This window comes from Vanacampus margaritifer, chromosome 9 (assembly GCF_051991255.1).
Source record: "Vanacampus margaritifer isolate UIUO_Vmar chromosome 9, RoL_Vmar_1.0, whole genome shotgun sequence".
In the NCBI taxonomy this organism is placed as follows: domain Eukaryota; kingdom Metazoa; phylum Chordata; class Actinopteri; order Syngnathiformes; family Syngnathidae; genus Vanacampus; species Vanacampus margaritifer.
Window position 1 is genome coordinate 4,046,112 of NC_135440.1, and position 21,430 is coordinate 4,067,541.

General features: G+C 39.9%; 2 protein-coding genes and 1 long non-coding RNA gene across 6 annotated transcripts; 2 read left to right on the plus strand and 1 right to left on the minus strand.

Annotated features, from left to right (window-relative positions):
- Positions 1–3,099: 3,099 nt before the first annotated feature.
- Positions 3,100–5,649, plus strand: LOC144058137 (uncharacterized). Its single transcript, XR_013295390.1, has 4 exons — positions 3,100–3,554; positions 3,632–3,682; positions 3,771–3,842; positions 3,992–5,649. It is a non-coding gene; the product is annotated as an uncharacterized LOC144058137 (long non-coding RNA).
- A 904-nt stretch (positions 5,650–6,553) lies between these two features.
- Positions 6,554–10,540, plus strand: echdc1 (enoyl CoA hydratase domain containing 1). Its single transcript, XM_077574846.1, has 7 exons — positions 6,554–6,694; positions 7,207–7,270; positions 7,484–7,659; positions 7,988–8,130; positions 8,411–8,463; positions 8,554–8,634; positions 9,895–10,540. The coding sequence occupies exons 2-7, from the start codon at positions 7,221–7,223 to the stop codon at positions 10,310–10,312; spliced, it is 921 nt and encodes a 306-aa protein (XP_077430972.1). The 5' UTR covers positions 6,554–6,694; positions 7,207–7,220; the 3' UTR covers positions 10,313–10,540.
- Positions 10,541–11,047: 507 nt separating this feature from the next.
- Positions 11,048–21,395, minus strand: rnf146 (ring finger protein 146). 4 transcript variants are annotated; one of them, XM_077574844.1, is made up of 3 exons: positions 21,377–21,395; positions 20,466–20,523; positions 11,048–13,246 (listed from the first exon to the last, which is right to left on the minus strand). In XM_077574844.1, exon 3 carries the CDS (start codon positions 13,232–13,234, stop codon positions 12,068–12,070), a length of 1,167 nt encoding a protein of 388 aa, XP_077430970.1. In that variant the 5' UTR covers positions 13,235–13,246; positions 20,466–20,523; positions 21,377–21,395; the 3' UTR covers positions 11,048–12,067. The 4 variants fall into 4 exon arrangements, with proteins under 4 accessions (XP_077430970.1, XP_077430967.1, XP_077430968.1 ...); XM_077574841.1 differs by having other exon boundaries at positions 21,230–21,377; XM_077574842.1 differs by lacking the exon at positions 21,377–21,395 and adding an exon at positions 21,225–21,370.
- Positions 21,396–21,430: the final 35 nt, after the last annotated feature.

Sequence of the window (21,430 nt, forward strand, 5' to 3'; positions counted from 1 at the left end):
CTGTGATTGGCAGGCGCCTGCACATGCGCGTGTGTTACAAAGGGATTGCGCAAGGGTCCCATGAACACCTAAATAAATAAATAAATAAATGTAAAACATTGATACTAGCGCTCTGCTATCAATCTGATACCAATACTCACATTGGTATCGATTCTATCGATACTTGGATCAATGTGCACAGCCCTAGTTAGCACTTTTGGGTTTGAATTGATGGCTTCCTGCATTCATGCTGTCAATGTATTTGGGAGTAAAAATTGCAACAAGATTATTAGACTCCTAATGAGGGGAAGTGTTAACTGCGTGATGAATCGCATGCATATTCACACATTTAGCCATTTGTTTATATAAACAGAAAAGGAAAAACGTATCCCATGCACATAGTGTGAAACCTGGCACCTGGGATGGACTAAAATAACAAGTGCAGCAATGTTATGGTGCCTGAAATCCTACCCTTGGATGTAGTACTGGTGATGTGATACAGATATAAATATTGTCATCACATCATGATGCAGAGCCAAATGTTCCAGACTCATAAACATGGAGAAGACGGTCGATATGACACAATATATGTTATGCTGAGTACTGGGCAGACATTGTAACTTCAATCATTTATTAGCTTTTTCTGTCTTTCTCTCACAGTTCATTTCAGTAACCAGTCCATATGTTAGTATAATAATTCAAGGCCTTATTGTTTGTACAACGTGAACGGCTATTTTTGCAGTTTTGCATCACTTAGCTCTTTGATACTTCCAAAATATATCAATGCTTCACCTTTGCTCTTCAGTCTCCAGTACCATTGATCTGTTTCTTCTCCTCATAGGAAGCCTCCAGCCTCATGGCAGTCTCAGACACCTGCCATTATGCGTGTACTAAAATAATATGTGCTGACTACAGCACATTCTATACAATGCATCATGTGTAGCATAGGACAGCTGTAGCTATATCGATCAGTAAATTAATGCACCGCTTTAACAGCAAAGACATCCAGACACAACCAAATGTCTGATGTACACGCCTCTCCAAAAGTATTAGCAGGTCAATTCCTTTATATTTGTTGTCAACTGTAATCATTTGGTTTGACATCAAAAGATGAATATGATACTATGATGAATTTCAGCTCAGATTGAGCTTTTATCTCATGTTTACATCTAAATTTGATACGCAACTTAAAAGATAGCATTATTTGTGACAGTGCCACAATAACTGTAAGTGAGCAAATGACAGGGGAGCGGCCCAAATTAATATTGTGGAGAACTACCTTGAGTGAATCATAATTACCAATCTGGCTATTGCCAGGTTCGGAGGAAACCGGAGAAGCCGGAGAGCACCCACGCAGGTACTGTGAGAACATGCAAGCACCACCACGGAAAGCCGGAGCCTGGATTCGATCAAACGACCTCCGTACCGTCTTTTGAATTTTGATTCCCAAATTTTAAAATCTGAAGATAGATTTAACATGTGCTTAATGAGAGATCTGTCACTTAGAGGGCGCGTGCTCCTGTCTAAGACTCTCAATATTAATTTATCCAGCAATCCTCCCTGACTTTGAACAGTAGTAACACAGTTAAACGTATTGATCAAATGAGGTTTAATGTTTTTGTGAAAAAACAAAAAACACATTATATTAGAAAATCTGCTGTAATGAATGCTTGTAAGACTGGTGGTTTAGACTTTGAGTTTTCCTCTTTAAAAAATGTTTTTAAGGTAAATTGGGTGAAATACTTTCTCAGAAATGACTCGTTATGGAACTTCATTCCCATATATGTTTTTAATCAAATAGGCGGTCTTCCCTATTTGCTCATTTGTACCGGATTAACAGGATACACACAAGATTGGCTGATTTTCATAAACAAGCTCTGCTTGCCGGGAAAATCATTTATAAACACAATTTCGCTCCTCACAAGTAATATATTTGGAACAATGGCGACATACATAACAAAAGGAGTATGTTTTTGAGGAACTGGGTGGATAAAGGTACAGTATACATTTAATCGCATAGCTATTTGCTGCTGATGGCCGACTAATTACCCATGAAGAATTTGTTAATATTTTTTTTTCTGTCTCTACCAAAGCATTATATTGAGTTACAAATAATATACCTAATACTTTCCCAATGTTATGTGGTAATACTTTTCAGTTGCCCTCTGTGGTCGTCGTCAACCCACAAGACACAGCGTATGGTAAAATCAGGCCATATCGAAATAATAATAGAGCAATACGTAACTTATTTCAAAGTGATATTGTGACAAAACCTTATTAATCTCTTATTGGGCTCAATTTAAAAACAACATTCTTTAGGGAAAAGTTTGGTTTCTACCACACAAATATAGTCTTACCAATGAAGTCCAGGAAATTTATTTTAAAATCCTACATGTAATTAATCCGGTAAAACATTACATGACAAATTTCAAGAAAGATTTATGCTGCTCGTTCTGTTCTATGCAGCCTGAAACTGTTCCTCATGTATTGCCATGCATTGCCAACCGGTGAAAACCTGGAAAGATCTATCAAAAAAAATTATACTAAACTATATAAGCCATTTAAATTCTACTATGAACATATAATCTTTTAAGTTTCTCTAATCGTGCACAAAAAGACAAAGACTTTATAATGAATCTTATTCTGTTGTAGGCAAAATTTTATAGACATAAGTCAACGTTTTCTGATAATAGTCCCGCCCCCTCTTTTTTTTTGTATTTTACAAAGAACGTTATTATTTTCAGTCACTGAATCCTATAGAAAAGCCCAAAATTATAAAAACAATGATGGTGTTTTTGTATCCCTTAATATTATTAGCTGTTTAATTCTTTATTTGTTTTTTTCCCTTTGTTAAAATGCTGTATGCAATGCTTAATGTTAATTATGTTTTTTTTTTCATTTGTTTTTTTTCCCCCCCTCTATTAACTCTTTGACTGCCATGGACGTTAAAAGACGTCAAGTAAAAACCTACGGAGGGCCGCCAATGACGTTAAAAGACGTCATCCAATTTTTTATTTTTTTTTTTTGAAACTGGTGGAGCAAAGCCTTGGCCATCTACTGTGAAAGTTTCAAGCAGATCTAGTTAGCCTAATGACTATTTTTGGCCCCTAGATGGCAGCAATGACTCTCTTTTGACAAGATCGGGCGGCCTTCAGTAGTATAAAAGGCGAGGCGGAGCTAGAGCGTCGAGGATATGAGAATGGAAGAGAAAGGAAAAATGGCGACCGGTGGTAAGAAGCAGCTCACGCTTGATCGTTTTTTTCAAAGAGGAGAAGCATCAACCAGTGCTAAATTGCACGTTTATGATGACGGTGATGATGATGGTGACAACGAGGTTGATGCCGAAGTTGCAGCGTTGACGCGGCGGCGGCTTCGACCACGTCCTAAAGCCGCAAAGGCTAGCGGTGTGAGCGCCGGAAAACGTGGTGCACGATCGAGCACTTCTGCACACGAGGACGTTGAATCGGACGACGAAGAGTACCCTGAGTCCGATGGATATTCTTCGGAGGAGTGGGTACAATCTGACCACAGAGAAAGTGATTCGGACAGTATTTCATCCGCAGAAGACTGCGAAGGTAAGCACAAACTTGCTATGAGATACTTTTCCGGCACGCTGCTAGCACCTCGTGTAACGTGAATGTGCAATTCATAGATCGTGGATCGTGCTCACAGCGACGTCCCACTGCAAAGACGACAAAGAGAGGTATAAAAAAAAAAGTGTTTTTAATACACCGCAACAACAAAAGAAAACGGTATTTCGATATTATTGTAATTGTATATATTTCTTTCAGCTGCAGCTCAGAGTGGCGCTTCTCACAGTGAGCAGAATAAAGGTCCATCAACCAGTGGATCCAAGAAAAAATGTAAATATATATATATATATATATATATATATATATATATATATATATATATATATATATATATATATATATATATATATATATATATATATATTGCATCACACTGATCGAAAATGAATATTATATGATATTGAAATGTATATTTGCAGATCCCCAAAATTCTGGCTGGCATGAAGCAGGCTGGCACCCAACCACATTCCCCTTTACTGCGGAGCCAGGACCGAGAGGTGCCGCAGCAGAGCTGAATTCTACCCTGCCAGCTGACTTCCTGCAGCTGTTCATCACGGACGAATTGCTGCAGCACATTGCCGATGAAACAAATCTATATGCACGTCAGTCAATGCAAAAACGGGCTGAAAGTCTGCCACACTGCAGGAGTCGTGCTTGGAAGCCAGTGTCTGTGTCCGAACTGAAAACTTTTTTTGCACTGCAATTTCTTACTGGGTATATAAACAAGCCCAGTATAGAAATGTATTGGACTCAGGACGAAATAGAGACGACACCATTTTTCAGTCGCGCGATGCCTCGAAACCGCTTCCAGCTCATCTGGAGTTTCCTTCACTTCAACGAGACACACAGTTCAGACGACAAACTATTCAAAATTCGTCCTATGTTCAATCACGTTGTCAGCAAATTCAAGGAACTGTTTCAACCGGGGAGGAATGTATGCATTGATGAGGGAATGATGAGTTTTCAGGGACGTCTTTCTTTCAAGGTATACAACCCCCAAAAGCCGATCAAATATGGGATCAAGTCATACATATTGTGTGACTCCCAAACCGGGTATTGTTTCTATATGCAACCCTATGTTGGTATTAGTTGTTCTCTCCCTGATACAGTGTTCAACTTACTAAATCGTCTGCCAGGAAATGGGTACACACTATTTATGGACAATTTATATAATTCCAATTGCTTTGTGTGAACGTCTCCTGGCAGCACGTACCAATGTATGTGGAACGCTGAGGAAAAACAGGGGTGAACCCAGTGAAATCACGTCCCTAACAAACACTGGCCTTGGGGTGGGGGGGGAAACTTGTAAGGCACAACACAAAAGTTTTGATTGTGGCATGGCAGGACAAACGTTTGTTGAGAATGGTGACTACCTTTCACAGAGATGAAATGCGGACAGGGGAGGTGTGGCGGACGGCACAAAAAAAAAGAGTGCCTTTCCAAAAACCCGTGTGTGTTCTGGACTACAATTCCACGATGAATGGAGTGGACAAGATGGATCAAAACATCTCGTACCACCCATTCACGCGGAAAACTTTGAAGTGGCACAGAAAGTTTGTTGCATATCTGTTTCAGATATGCATGTTCAATGCATACATCTTGTACAAAGCTAGACATCCTGGGAAGTGTCAACATGTTTTAGAGTTTATCCAGCAGGTGGTGAGAGGGTGGCTGTTGCCACAAGACCGGGAGGAAGTTGGGATGGAAGAACATGAGGAAGCCAGACAAAACACCAGGTCACCGTATTTTGATCCTGAAAGCCGACTTGATGGAAACATGGCCAAACACACGCTGCAACACATTCCTGCTACTCCCCGGGAAAAAAAGCCAGCAAGAAGGTGTCTGGTCTGCATGCGAAAGGGCATTCGCAGTGAGACAAACCTGTGGTGCAAATCTTGCTGTGTCCCCTTGCACAAAGGGCAGTGTTACACTGTTTACCACACAAAAATAAAATTTCTGTAGTTCAAACATCCGCACAATTGTAAATAGTCACACATGCACAGTTGCACACCTTTGTAAATAGTTTGTCAAATTGTTACACTGTTCTATGTAAATTAACTGTTATTTTGCTATAAAAAAAGACCTTTTCATTGTTGGTGGTACTGTTTTATATAAGTAAAGCACTATTTAGGTGTTTGTGGCATCATTCATGGACAAAAAGAAGTGTAGAATTCACTAAAGTGCATGAAATAACATTGTTTCACAAAAAGCTCTTTTTCTCCGCTTTTTGTTTCAAAGCGGAGCATTTCGGTGAAACCAACCATTTTCTATTGTTGATTACTGAAGAACGGAATAAGGTAGAAACAAACTTTTCATCTGTTGTGCAAATCCTGCTGCGTCCACTTGCACGCAGGGGAGTGTTACAAAAAGAAAAACTGTATTTGAAACATCCACACAATTGTAAATAGTACCACGGTTGCACACATTTGTAAATAGCTTGCCAAATAGTTTCGTCAAATTGTGACACTGTTGAATGTAAATAAACGTATTTTGCTATCAAAAAACACTTTTTCATTGTTGGTGGTAGTGTTTTACAGAAGTAAAGCACTGTTTAGGTGTTTGTGGCATCATTCATGGGAAAAAAAGGTCTCAAATTCACTAGAGTGCATGAAATAATATCGTTTCACAAAAAGCTTGATTTCTCCGTTTTTTGTTTCAAAACAGAGCATTTGGGTGAAACTAACCATTTTCTATTGTTGATTACTGAAAAACGGAATAAGGTAGAAACAAACTTTTTGTTCTGATGAAAGATGAGAGTTCAATCTTTCATTTGGTAGTAAGTGTGTTTCCATAGTCCAAACACAACATTTTCTGTGGACCTTGAAAGATCAGTCAAAATGCTTAAATCGGCTGGCACTGGTGGCATCCCGTTTCTGAAAACGTCTGGCAGTCAAAGAGTTTAAAAAAAAAAAAAAAAGAGACCTCTGTACCGAGAGGGGGGTGCACTATGACCGCTTTACATCCACACTCCAGTTCGGTAGGTAGCGGTAATGCGCCTGAACGCTGGTTGCCAAGCAAGCGCAAAACAACTACGAGAAGACTTCCGGTGTGGGGGGCGATTTGGGAAAAGCACAGTTCAAGGTTAATTTTGCACATTGATGCTGCAAAAGTGAGATCGTTAGGTAAGTGTTTGCACAGGATTTCGACTCGCCTACCCTACAACTCAACAAGAAAGCAAAAACAAACTTAATATGTGGTTCACATCAAGAATATGTAGAAACATCTCTGTGGGTCAGCATGCTTTCTTATGGCATTGTTGCTACACGAATAAAAATATTCGCTTTAACTCCCGGTTTCAAATCATCCACATATATTATTTGTTCGCGTTTATTTTCCTAATTTGAGTCAGAAGTTGCCGACCGTCACGTGACAAGCAACACAGTATGTCTCGTGTTTCTGAGGATCTGGGGGAGGAAAAAAGAGAGAAAGAAACGAACTGCTTTGTTACGGTGTCATTGAACTATACGGTGATTTAAATAAGAATTTACGGTAATCCCAATGCTGTTCCCCTTTCCTGCTCTGTGACCAATGATCTGACCAGAGAGAGAGAGAGATTTTTGCGAAACCGTGTATCTACATTGGGCCTCAAACCTCACTGTCAGCATTATGTTTTTGTTTCATGTCCATGCTGAAGGATCAATCCAGACAATGAGGTGTCATTTCCTGAAGATGAGCCACATGTGTGGCAGCTGCACAAGGTATCAAGATTTTTCTCTGTAAAACACACTGACAGGACATTAGTAAAGCCTCACCATCAATTCAATGAGATACAATTAAACAAAAAATGCCTTGACGAAGATAAGCCTCAGTTAGACATTGTCAGAGAAGTCTTAAGTTGACAACATTTTCTATTTCAATGCAAAACTTTTGTCTGCATATTGGTGCAAAGTGACTTAACATATATTGTCAAGGATGTGGCAGAGACGAATGAGTGGCAGAGTTTACACCGAGATGGACTTTGACCAGGAGGAAATTAAGGCCAAGCTGCTGGGATTTCCTGGAGGCTCCATTGATCTTTCCAAACAGGACGAGTCTGGCATTGCCATACTCACAATCAACAACCCTTCTCACATGAATGCCTTAAGCGGTAGGTTTTCTCAAAAAACACTTTGGATATCCTATCTGGACATATCAACTCATAACCTCTGTCTCTTTGCGATTAAACTAATGATTCCCACCCAGTGTGCTGGGGCACAGTAGGGCAAAAGTACATTTAATTGGTCAAAAAAGTATTTATTACAAATCTCAAATCTTTTCATGCCAGCAGCGCATAATGACACGAACAGACAAAGAAGTGCTCTTTCATTTATTTTTGTTAGGTGGCATGTCATGAGATTTTTCTCATTTAGATGTATTATTCCTTGGTTCAATCAAGGTTGGAACAACACTGTATTGTGCGTGCTGTTCTTTCTCAGGTACCATGATGGTGCAACTGGAGGAGAAAGTGAGCCAACTGGAGCAGTGGGCAGACGGAAAAGGCCTCATACTCAAGGGTGCTGCGGGAACTTTCTGTTCCGGATCAGATTTAAATGCCGTCAAAGCATTATCCGAACCCCAAGTATGACAGTACAAGATTTTCAGCTCCTAAACCTTACCTACACACATATACTGATATTCAGACCAAATGTGAACATTCTCTTTCCCTGTACCATGCTGACTGTCTCAAGCCCACTGTGGCAGACATTCTTATTGTCATGTGCGGGGTCTTACATTAAAAAACACACACACACACAAATCGGTATGTGCAGGACCTGTTTTACTTAAATGTCTGCATTAGACAAAAACAAATTAAAATTAAATTAAAAACAATTAAGCTTGAATGATCTTTTGTCTTGTAGGATGGCATGAAGATGTGTATGTTTATGCAGAACGTTCAAACAAGACTACTCAGGTATGGAATTTGGTTTATGCCACATGGTTATAAAACTTCTGCAGTTTTCTGCAATTGGAACACAATACTGTGTTGGTGTTCTTAGTGCAGGCTGCCTCTGATCTCTGTTGCTCTTGTGGAGGGGAGAGCTCTGGGCGGAGGTGCAGAACTTACTACAGCCTGTGATTTCAGGTACAGTACACACATACCCATTTTTAACATCTTAATCCAGTTTTCTTCATGTTAGTGACCCCACACATGACAAGGAAGGAAATTGGTTTATGGGCATGAAATAAATAATTGTGAGAGCAGAGTGTTTTTATTTATTGATTAATATTTAATTATATTTATGTATTTATTTTTGTATTTATTTCAACTTTTATTTTTTGAATCTCGTTTTTTTTTTTTTTAAACTTTCTTGTTTTTATTTCCATTTATATATATATATATATTTTTTATATTAAATTTTTGAATTATATTTTTTATATGCGTTTTTATTTTCACTTTTAGTCATTTATTTATCTTTAATTTTAGCAGATTTGGTTCTCCATACTATGCAGCCTCACTGGTCTAAATATGGTATTATGGTTAATATTGTGTTAGTGGAATATGAGCTAAGCAGCAAAATCCAGCCGTTTTATCCATCTCAGGGGGCAGCCATTTTGTCACTTGCTGTCGATTGAAGATTACATCCTTGTTGCTCAGGTAACAACCAATCACAGCTCAGCTTCAGAAAACAGGTGAGCTGTGATTGGTCATTGCCTGAGCACTGAACAACTGTGATGTCATCTTCAGTCGACAGCAAGTGGCAAAATGGCCGCCCCCTTAGATGGATAAAAATGGCTAGATTTTGCTTCATAACTCATACTCCACAAATGTAATATTAATCAGTCATGTTTAGCCTAGTGAGGTCACATATAACTTAATAATTGTCAAGAAATGTTTAAGATCGACTTACCCTTCAAAGGCTGATACAATGTTCCTCCTGCATGCAGCCATTCGTTTTTCTCCAAATCCTGTGTTACTCTGTAAGTAAATTGTTCCAGTGAGCAATGCGGCAAGATTTTTTTTTAATTTCTAGTTTTGACGGATGACCTCCTTGGCCATTGTTGAGGAAATGAGTTTTATATTTGGGGAGACATTTGAAGGTAGTCATTTTATTATTGCCTTTATTTTATATAGCTGCTGATAGTCAAGCAAATTGGTCCCAAACTCCTGTGTCAGCGCATTTACATGATACGTTTACATTTATGATCGTCTGTTCCGACCATTATTTAAGCAAATCGGGGAAGAACAATCAGCCTTTACACACTGCACATCACAACATAATCTTTTAGTGAATTCTGATTGGAACTTTGATTAGAAGAGAAAATATGCACAAATTTTGCCCCAGTTAAACTGATTTGTTATCTTGCTTATGAAGTCATTCAAGTCTGATACTTCTCTTTTTAGATTAATGGCGCCTGGCAGTGTGATCAAATTTGTCCATAAACACATGGGTGTTGTCCCGGGCTGGGGCGGAGCTGCTCGACTCGTCCATCTTGTTGGAAGCCGAAATTCCCTCAAGTTGCTTTGCGGTGCTTCCAAAGTTGATCCTGAATTTGGTCTCTACATTCGGCTGGCAGATGGAGCTCTTAAAGACCCTCAGATAGAGGAAGGTGTGGGGACAGTCTTACAGCAGGCTGAAAAGTGGCTCAGTCACTACACTCAAGGGCCACCGTCAGTAATCCAGGCCATGAAAAAGGTAGCTTTGTCAGGTAGAGAGCTCCCTCTAGTGGAGGCTCTGAGAACTGAGAAGGAGGTCTTTGGTACTGTTTGGGGTGGTCCAGCCAACCTGCAGGCACTAACCAGGAAGTCCAAATACAAATGAGCACATCACATTGACCAGTCAAATGTAAATCATGTGTCAGTTGACGTGAAACTGTTCAATTTCATTAATGCTATTAGGTGAGGTGTCCGCTTTAGGGACATTGAAATATTTAATGCACATCTGTGTTGCTGTTGTTTCATTTTCTTCCTCAACTTATCCTTGACCTTGTTTGTGGTTTTGTTAAAGCTGTTCTATGTAGCAATTTGCATTAAAATATCTTTACAATGGCTTTTTTATTTGACTATGATACGAAACATCTTACCTGTTCACAAAAGGCACTCCTGAAAGCATCTAGCCAATAGTTTTCAGACTGGATTTGGGTTCTCTGTCTGCGGATGGGACTTCATGCACAGTGTGTATGTGAAGAAATTAGTGCAGTTTCATTTTTTGGCCACACATGCCAGATATTAAAAAAAAATCCTGCATTGAGCAGCTTCAACTTACTCTCTAAACTTACTTGATAATAGAAAAAGCCCAAGGGATGCGTTTGTGAAATATTTCATCTGTCTGTGTAAATAATTTACCTGTCACAGAGTGCTGTGGCTTACATGACAGTGGATTGGGGATACCGTCAATACATACTTTACATTAACCAATGTGTTTTAAGACATTAACAATCACTATCCCACACTGACTCAAAGTAGCTCTATTGCAGGAGAAAAATGTCTATTGTGTGTATATGTGTTTCTACTAATAAAGCATTGTATATTCTTTACAGTCAAAAGACATACCATGTTAGAATGATGAAATAAACATTTATTAATTTACAAACCAAGTAAAAAAAAATTGCCAAGCAAAAACCAAAAAAAAAAAAAAAAAAGCATTCAGAATGGGAAGTCCGACGAGATAATCTAAGCACATAGAATAAAACTTCAAAATTTGTGATTTGGAATGGCATGATAGTCTGCCTCACATGTTGCACGTAGTCCTAATATCAAACTTAAAATCAATGCAAAACGAAAGGACATACAGTATATCCACACCAAATCCAAAATCTCAAGAGCATTTTGCCACATATAGTATCAAAATAAGTCTCTCTTCAAACATGCACCATCTTAACTTTATATTTTAGCAACACACCAGTGTGGATTCCCTGGTTGGGGCCAACTTTTAAATGTACAACACTGATACGTCACATTAAAGCTCCAATTACTTCATGAGTTGAACAATTTAGGAAATGGTACGTCTATTTCTCTGTGTATTAAAAAAAATACATTTTGAAGGAGTTGAGTGATCAGCAGATGCTGTTATCACAACTCAACAGGCAGTAAAATAGTTTGGTAGATTTTCTACGTTGTCAGATATGGCATGTGACATTTGTTCCTCATGAGGGATAGACAAAACACAGCCTGCCTCAAGATGATTTCACATAAAAAAAGTTGCACTGAGAATTCACAATTTGCTAAATCTGAAGCAAACTAATCGGTGATGTTGAGAATTAGTGTAGAGTAGGAGCCACATGTTGAGTTCCATGTGTGTCATGTTAGCTGAGAGAGTTAAAGATGATTAGAATGCAATGCAGCTACTCATGTTGACGACAATGCCGCTCCAAACGACACATTCATGTTCCCTCTCAACTTGTCACAGATCGTCATTATTACACCAAAGGTGTTTAGACTTATGACTTAAAAAGGAAGCCTGTCAAACAGAGCCGCTCAAAACATGGTCAGTTTGTGGGCAGTGAAACAATGAATGAGGGCACATAGAAGAGAATAAATTAATGTAACGCAACAGTTATTTGATTAAGGAAAAACTTCACACTTCACTCACTGTACACTGACCATCCGGCATTCGGGACCTTCCACTAGTAGAGGACGGAGGGGGGGGAATGGACTGTGCGCCCGGGAGGGCTCTGTGCTCTGGGTTCAGTCTTTGCCTCTGTGGCCGATCCTCCCACGGCTCCACGTTGCCTCCCCTCTCCCCTCCTTCATCACGATCCTCTTCCTCGTCGTCACTCCAGCCTCCGGAGCCAGATTCGTCCACGGAGGTGTGATGGTCAGAGGACCTGGAGGGTGAAGCCTCGTCGTCTTCGTCTTCTTCCTCCCCTTCACCTGCCCCAGATCGCTCGTGAGATGGAGTGGGCCTGTGGCTGATTTGGAGTTGTGAAAGAGCATCCTCAAGAGACGGGCTGCTGCTGCCAGGTTGCCCGCCCAAGGAAGTCGGAGGTCTGGTAGTGGGTGGAGGGGCTGGCATAGTAGAAGGGATGCCAGTGCCTTGCTGTTGCACACCAGCTGCCGCGGTATCGGCTCCATCAGCAGAGTTTTCTCGACCCGCTGCCCCGATGACAGCCTCAGTATCCAAACGCAGTCCAGCCACACCTTTCTTGGGAATATCCAAAACATCCCGTTTCATCTTGCGTCTCCGTCCGTGCTCATTACGCCTGTACTGCACCATGTTCTCCAAGTCAGCTACATACAAAAAGCCGGCGATGAGCATCTCCGCCGTCTTCTTGCCCTTGGAGAAAGCGTCCTCCAGCTCACGGCTGGTTCGCACGTCATACTGCCACCAGCCATTGCGGCCCTCGTAATACCAGGCGTGATCGCTCACTTCCCCGCCCCGACCCCCTGCAGATGCTTTTAGCTCTTCCGGGGAGAGAAGTGTGGGCCTTTCCAAGAAATCATCTGGCACTTCCTGCCTACAGAGAGCACAGCGCTTGCTCTGCCAGGATGCCCCCTTCACACAGAGGAAACAGAAGATGTGCTGGCATGGCAGTTGCACTGGGTGGACGCAGCTCTGCAGACAGATGGCACACTCTGGTACAGAGAGGGCTGGTAATGTGTTGTTGGAGCCAGAACATGACGATTCAGCACTGCTCCCACTACCAGCAGCTCCATTGCTGCTGCTGCTACTGCTACTGCTGCTGCCTTTCTTACTTTGGGGAAGCGAGCTAACAGAGTGGTCTACTTCCCCACAACTAGCCATCCTGAGCACGTACTGGGGATCGGGAAAGTAGAAAGAAAACAAATGTTACAACAGGCTCATCATGTATAAAACATTGCATTCATAGTGTCCTCCAAAAGTTTTGGAACAACAAGGTCAATTATTTTGTTTTTGTTGTATACAGAAAACATTAAGGTTTCAGAAATGGCTATAAGACAAAAGTTGAGATTTCCAGATTTTATTTCATTCTATTCTTCATTGTAGGTGTGTTAAACCAGCGGTTTTTAACCCTGGTCCTCGAGTACCCCTATCCAGCCTGTTTTTCATGTCTCCCGCAGCCTACACAGGTGAGGATCGTTATCAGGCTTTCATGCAGAGCTTGCCGATTAGCTGATCATTTCAAACACCTGTGTTGGCTGAGGGAGGCATGGGAAACAGGATGGTTAGGGTACTCGAGGATCAGGGTTGAGAACCACTGTGTTAAACAACTCGGGACAGCCATCAATTTTTGTTTGAACCCAACCATTTTTAAAGTGAGCTTAAGTATTGGAACATGTGACCGATGGTCTTTTGTAGTTGGTCAGGTGTTGCCATTCAGGTTGATTATTTAAACATTACATAGTGGTGATGGTTTTTAGCTTTGGGTTTCACTTGTGAAAACTGCATTTGCTGTAGGGCTGGGCGATATGGCCAAAAAATTAAATCTCAATTTTTGAAGTCATTCATGACGATTACGATTTGAATCTAATAAATCCAGAAAACATGTAGTTAATAGTTTCATTTATTCAAAAATAATTCCTGTGCAAAATGTTCAGACAACAATAATGTATACTGATTCTAAAACAGTTTTAACATAAACTTAGCATTCATAGTTTGTGCTTATATGAATTGGTAGCTCTTGTAAACATGTCTTGTAAACCACCCATCCAGCATTTTGCCAATTGTGCAAAATTATAACTCACAAAAATATTTTGATGTAACAGAACATAAGAACACCAACTTTTAATAATCGAAAAGACAAAATTCAATTTCACGATGTAGCAAAGTTTCAACGATTAAATTTTTAAAAAGACGATGCATCGAATTAATTCGATTTATTGCTCAGCCCTAATTTGCTGTTAAGCAATCATGAAGACCGGGGAGCTATCTAGGGAAGAAAAGCAGAAAAGCAAACCCTTTTGAAGCCGAGAGAAAAGGGAAAACTAATCAGAGCTATTGTAATACAACAATTTGGAATGTCCTGAAAAAGAAATAAATTACTCATGTACTGATCAGCAGATATCAAACAGGTTGTTCAAACAGTATCAACAACAGCAGCTGAAGACAGAAACATTGTGAGAGCTGTAAAGAAACACCCAAAATCAACATTCAAAGATGTCGCTGCCAAACTCCATTAATGTCTGTTCCAATACTTTTGCTCATTTGAAAAGTGAAATACCTTGTATGTAAATAACTTGGAATAAGCTAGGATTCTGACCGTTTGTCTCATTTACATCTTTTGATCTGGAACCCTAACGTATTCAGTACAGAACAAAAACAAAGGAAGTTACCTTGCTGTTCCAATACCTTTGAAGGGGATTGTTCATATATAAACTCGAGGTGCAACAATTGACAACTATTCACATATCAAATTATTCAACATTAATTATTTTGAGCACTTCTTTAAGCACAATTTGTTCAAAATTATTGCAATTTCAGCCTCTCAACAATAAATATTCTCTGATTTCTGTAGTCCTCCATGAAAGCATAGTGATTTTATCTTTGCGTTAAATCTAAATCAGACATTTACAAAAATTGTACGCTTATGTTGGAAAACGATGAAAATAAACAGATTAATCAAATATTAACTCATTCAATCCCAAAAACGTGTAAACATGTTTTGAAATACGTTGTCCTTGTCCGCCCAAAACGTGTTTACAGGGTCTTTATTTTGTTTTCATGCAATAGCTGCATTTGATGCAGTTTTTGACATGAAGAAAACGCAATGGTAATTATTAAAAAAATAAAATAAAGAACGACTTGTAGGTGGCAGCAGAGTATGAGATAAGACAGGGCCATGTTGCAGAGTGCCACAACAGTGACTGTGATAGACACATAGGCCAAAGTCACGCTGACGTGACTTTACACTGTTTTTTTGTTTGTTGTTTTTTTTAATATTATGTTGGCAATCAGTTGCTGTCAGAGAGTAGTATGGAGCGGAGAGGTAGAGACCGAGGTAAGCTAACTAACTTGCAAGTTGTTACTAACGGAGTAAATGTGTGCATGAGTGTGCGGCTTTGGTGTTATGGGTAAATAAATTGCTAATTTCCTATCTAAAGCCCTTTTTGTAGTGTCAAAAGAAAGCATTATTTAGATGTTTGAGTTGTCACAATAGGAAAAAACGTAGTGTTAAAAAATTATGCTTGAAATGTATTCTTTTACAAAAAGCGCTTTTCATCTGTACTTTCACCAGGAATGCAAATATTGATGAAACTTAGCTATATTTTAATGCTAATTGCTGCAAAACAGAAACAGATAAAAATACCAGTAGTCCTCTAGTTACGAACATTCGCAGATACGAACAAAGGCTGACTGATGTCCATAAAAGCTGTATTTTGTGTACAAGTTAATATTCAAGTGTGGGCCACATCATACGTTATGATACAGTATTGTACTGTAGTGCCCCCTCTCTGCCACAACCCCGGCGAGCAGCACCACACCATTTGCGCATTTCAACTACCTCTCTGTCCGGCGATGACCGGCACAGCCTGGAGCCACGGCCAGGGGCCACGGCGCACACACAGTTTATGCACTCGATATTGGCGCCACTTAAAATAGACTTTAAAAAGAAAATCCAACTCAAGGAGCTGCCATTTTGCCTTGGTCAAGTCCTTGCTGTCAACTGATGACATCACAGCACCTAAGGGCTCAGCTTGCGAATGTCACATTATGACCAAACCCAGAGAACAAATGACCAGTGACGTTTGTTCGAAAGTATCAGGTGGCTATAGCTTAGCGCAGGGAAATGTTGACATTCCAACAAAAGGAGTTTGGGTCCATGAAGTCATTTTTTCATTTACAGATGAGACTTTGGTCAACAGTGCTTGCAAATGTCACATGACCAAATCCAGAAAACATGTGAGCCATGACGGTCGTTACCTGAGCCCTTAGGCCAGGGCTCACCAACATGGTAGCCCCCAAGAACCACATGCAAAGTCCGCAGACCTGTCTAAAAATATTGCACCAGTGATGAGACATTGTTATTTTCTAGGAAGATTTATAGACATAAAGTGTTACCTATTGGTATTTGTGTTTCACAATTATGGTAAGACATAATTTATGTGAATACTAGGGCTAGGTATCGATTCAGATTTCCAAAAATCGATTCGATATGATTAAGAAGGGCCCGATTCGATTTGATTCACGATTCGATTTTCAATTCAGTTAAGAATTTCATGCAGTACCAATTTTACTTCTATTCGGAAGACATTCTCAGGAGTACCAATGTTGCAAATAGAAGAAACATCTTTCTCTTACTTGGAACATTAGTAAAATATTAATATTTACATTTATAATTGAATCCAATGCAGTTACATTAACTCTTTCACTGCCAGACGTTTTCAGAAACGGGTTGTCCCCACTGCCAGCCGATTTAAGCATTTTGAGTGATCTTTCAAGGTCCACAGAAAATGTTGTGTTTGGACTATGGAAACACACATACTACCAAATGAAAGATTGGACTCTCAGCTTTCATCAGAAAAAAAAAAAGTTTGTTTCTACCTTATTCCGTTCTTCAGTAATCAACAATAGAAAATGGTTACTTTCACCGAAATTCTCTGTTTTGAAACAAAAAAACGGAGAAAAAGAGCTTTTTGTGAAACGATGTTATTTCATGCACTCTAGTGAATTGTACACTTCTTTTTGTCCATGAATGATGCCACAAACACCTAAATAGTGCTTTACTTCTGTAAAACGCTTTCACCAACAATGAAAAAGTGTTTTTTGATTGCAAAATACGTTTATTTCCATTCAACAGTGTAACAATTTGACAAAACAATTTCGCAAACTATTTACAAACGTGTGCAACTGTGGTACTACTTACAATTATGTGGATGTTTCAAATACAGTTTTTCCTTTTGTAACGCTCTCCTGCGTGCCAGGACGCCAGCACAACAGTTTACTTTCACTTTCGCATTTGTCCGTTTTGCGTGCAAACGTTACACTTTCTTGACGACCTTTTTTTCCGGGGAATAAAACGCAAGTAGCAGACTGTACACACTTCCTCCGATGAATATGCATTGGACTCGGGGCACTCTCCGATCGAACGTCCGCCTGTGCGTGCTCGGTTGAGCTCCGCGTTACGACACCGTCATAGCCGCCGCGTCAGCGGTTCCAATTTCGCCGTCAAGCTCGGATTCACCTTCATCATCATCATTGATGATGATCATCGTCGTCATCAATGTACTATTTTAGCGTTGGTCGATGCCTTTCGTCTTGTAAGTGTAGAGCTGCTTGCAAACGCTCGCCATTGCCCGTTCCCTCCTCCATCTAGCTCCATCTAACGTCTTCTACTGCCGCGTCAATGCTTCCCAACCACGGAGTCACCACCCTCATCTTCATCATCGATGATGATTATCGTCGTCAACAATGTGCTCTTTCAGCGATGCTTTTGGTCTTTGAAAAAAAAAACGGCTCGGGCGTGAGCTCCTCGCGACCGGCCGCCATTTTTCCTTTGTCTTCCATTCTCATCTCCTGCTCGACGCTCTAGCTCCGCCTCTACTGACGCCCACCCGATCTTGTCAAAAAAGAGTCATCGCTGCCCTCTATGGGTCAAAAATAGTCATTAGGCACAACAGACCGGCTGGAAACTTTCACCACAGCTCCGGAAGCCTTGCCCGCATCCGTTTCAAAAAATAAAAATAAAAAAAATTGGATGACGTCTTTAGACGTCATTGGCAGTGCTCCGTAGGTTTTTACTTGACGTCTATAAACGTCAATGGCAGTGAAAGAGTTAATCATGTATATTTTATTGAACATGACATGATCAAAACAATAAATAATATTTGAAATCAATTACAACTACAGCACTATTTAAATAAAGTGGCAAAAACACTCTGGGAAATCACGACATTCATATTCCTGTGACGGTTTTTATGCTTAGGTCCCAGTGGTTAATAACTAAATAAAAACAAATGGAGATAAGAGACACAGTCATAGTGCATAATTATGCATCCACATTTTGTGTTTTCATGTCCAATTTCTTACCTTTTGGGGGGTATTTGTGTTCAGTTTTTTGCTTTTTCTTTCATTTAATGTACAGTTTAATTACTGCCACATGCATGCACTTTGTAATGTTGCGGTAATACACTAAAAGTACCTGCCAACCGCGATAAGAAAGAAGAAGAAGTCATATATTACCGCCAGTGGCCTTCTTCATAGCCATAGGTATCTATGCTAAAGAAGGGGCGCTAATGAAACAAAAGTATTTGACAACCATCAAATGGAAGTAGAAGAAATAGTCCGTAGTCTTGTGTAAGTTATAGTGTAGTATATTTACTATTTAGAGCAGCAAAATGCGCAGTAAACGATTTTTTGGCCCTAATGTGACGCAGAATTTTAATTAAGGTAAGCCATTTAAAACTACTGCAAAAAGAAAAGCTTTTCCATAGTGCATCTGTCTAAACTGTGTGTTTGCATGTGTGTATTTTTCGAGAGATAGACCCGCGATGCGATCCGCTTGCATTAAAACGCAGCTCATTCTTAAAGATATATAGCAATCAGCAGCTCAGAGCAGCTCATGCTTGAGCTGTTTCCTTTCTTTGTAAGCACTGGGCTCCTTTTGGGGAACTCCGAATAACAGAAGGCCACATTTGAACAACGCTCACACAAGGTTTTGAACAAGTACGTGCTTGCCTCGGGCACATTAATTTACCGGGAAAATACGTATTAAAAGCATCAATACATGGTTTTATGAACCGATATTGGGCTATGAAAAGCAATAACGATTCGATATCGATATTTTAAACCCAGCCCTAGTGAAGACAATTTTCATGTTAATTAAGATAATTAATTATTAACATATAATAAATGATTTAAGGTAATTTGAGCAAATGTGATATTTCATAAGTGTGTACAAAACTGGTAGCCCTTCGCACTAAGCAGTAGGCAAGAAGTATCTGTCAGGTTCAAAAAGGTTGGTGACCACTGCCTTGGGCAATGTGATGTCATTTTCAGTCAGCAGCAAGTGGCAAAACCCCCTGAGATGGATAAACACAGGTGGATTTTTCTGCTGAATTCATATTCCCAACGCACAATATTAATCAGATTACCATGTTTAGACTAGTGGGGGCGCTTAGATGTTCTAAGTTCCGATTGTGATGTCAATAAGGGATGGAGGCCGTAAAGTTTTGGAGTTTTCGTTTGGGCACCGAAACTTCCAGCGATGGAATAATTTGTTGTTCTTGACTGGAGTTCTTTCACGTGTTTTTTGCTCTTTGCGTGACTTTCAAGAGCTTTGAAACCTCTCCCACCATAGTCAATGCTATCATGGCACCTAATGCAAAGCACTTTCCCGGCACGATCGATCTTCCGATTAAAGTCACTGAACAAATTCGTCACAGTCTTCTTTCCAACATTTGCAGATATATCCTTCTCTAACCAGTCCCATCGAAACTGTTTTTTTACGATCTTGTCAATTTCCTTAACTCGCGGAGCATCTTTGCGTTAGATCACGGACATCTTTCTTTAAACACCTGGCAAAAACGTGTGAGAAATGAACAATGGCATACTCCTATGCCTTTATAACAAGCGCGTTTATTGGTCAACACGGAGACTTCAGCCAATCGCAAGATCCGTTTCATTTCAGTTACGGAAACACTAAAATGGAATGCTGTAGAGACGAAATTGGATTTTTTTACCACTTAAAAAATCTGAAATTTTAAATTTTTATTTTTGGAGATAAAAAAAAGCGGAATTCCGCGAATTAGCGGAAAAATCACATCCCTGTAGAACATAGTGTAAAGGGTTTTTGTTCTTCTTTTTTTTTTAACTTGCCCTTTAAACAGGGGTTCACTAATTGATATTTAAAAGTAATTACTATGAAACAGTTTTGATTAAAATGTGAAGTTTTGCTGCTGAGTTTTTATACAGCTGGTTAAATGTAAACCTAATAGTCAGAAAACCTTAATGTCTACCAAAAGGCTCTTTGATATCTTACTGTCCATGTTCCATACAAGAAAAAAAACAAAAAAAACAATGATATCCTTGTGGGACACAACACAACATGCATACTCACATTAAGTCGCTTTAATGTTCATGTATCATGAGACGTGCCGGCGGACCATCCAAACGACCTATAAAGACGTAAACCAAAAGACGGCATTTTTTTTTTCTTAAGAAAATTCTTCTAGTCAAGACAATGCACACATTTAGAACGTCCTGGTGCAAACGTTTTCAAGACACTTGATAAACAACATGCATTTCAAGCGTGACATTACAAAGCATTTCGCACAGCGGACACAGCTGTTATTGACATGAACCAGTGTTCTGAACAAAGGGCCACTATGTTAATTGTCTGACTTGCATGGACCCAATTGAGTCCGCTTATCACCCTACTTTGGTGCTGGTGGTCTCTTAGCACTGGGGGGTCAGCTAACGTCCGTTAAAGCCACTGAAAAGCAGCTTACGTTTACCAACTACAGTACATGACAACAAAGAGATAGCAATGACATATACTGTACATTAACCTAAGCTGTGGCGAATGACAGTCCGACTGCTCGCTAGGTTAAACGACATTTGGGAAACGGAACAAAGCAAATGTGTTCAAACAAATGAGTACAAATGGCTAAACAACAAAGGTGAACAAAATGGTATTAACTGGACCCTGCTAACGACGCTACTGCTTGTTGCTACAGCTAGCTCGGCTAAGGGCAGTAATTTGACTCCAGCAAATAGACGGGGTTCATGTGATGGCGCTAGCTTATTTTAGCAGGTCGACATTAACAAGGAGCACCTTCCTCTCGCGTCTCAGTCCAGGCACCTGATACGTACATACCGTACCGATATATGTCGTTGTCCCGTTCTTCTGATTTGCTACATTTAAATAATGCGGCGCCAATCCAAACGTCAATGAAACAAATTCCAGTCTTTTATGGGTTTGTTTTCCACTGTATAAAAAGAAGCTCGGGGGTGACGCATTCACTTTACCTCGGAATTCTGATGTTTAAATGACGTCACATCCGAGTTGTTGACGTTCCAGTT

Excerpts from the sequence above, each read along its gene's own strand:
- echdc1 (XM_077574846.1), top strand. The coding sequence starts at position 7,221 with ATGAGGTGTCATTTCCTGAAGATGAGCCACATGTGTGGCAGCTGCACA. Across the intron at positions 7,660-7,987 it reads TCACATGAATGCCTTAAGCG|GTACCATGATGGTGCAACTG; the intron begins GTAGGTTTTCTC and ends GTTCTTTCTCAG. Across the intron at positions 8,464-8,553 it reads GTTCAAACAAGACTACTCAG|GCTGCCTCTGATCTCTGTTG; the intron begins GTATGGAATTTG and ends TTCTTAGTGCAG.
- rnf146 (XM_077574844.1), bottom strand. The coding sequence starts at position 13,234 with ATGGCTAGTTGTGGGGAAGTAGACCACTCTGTTAGCTCGCTTCCCCAA.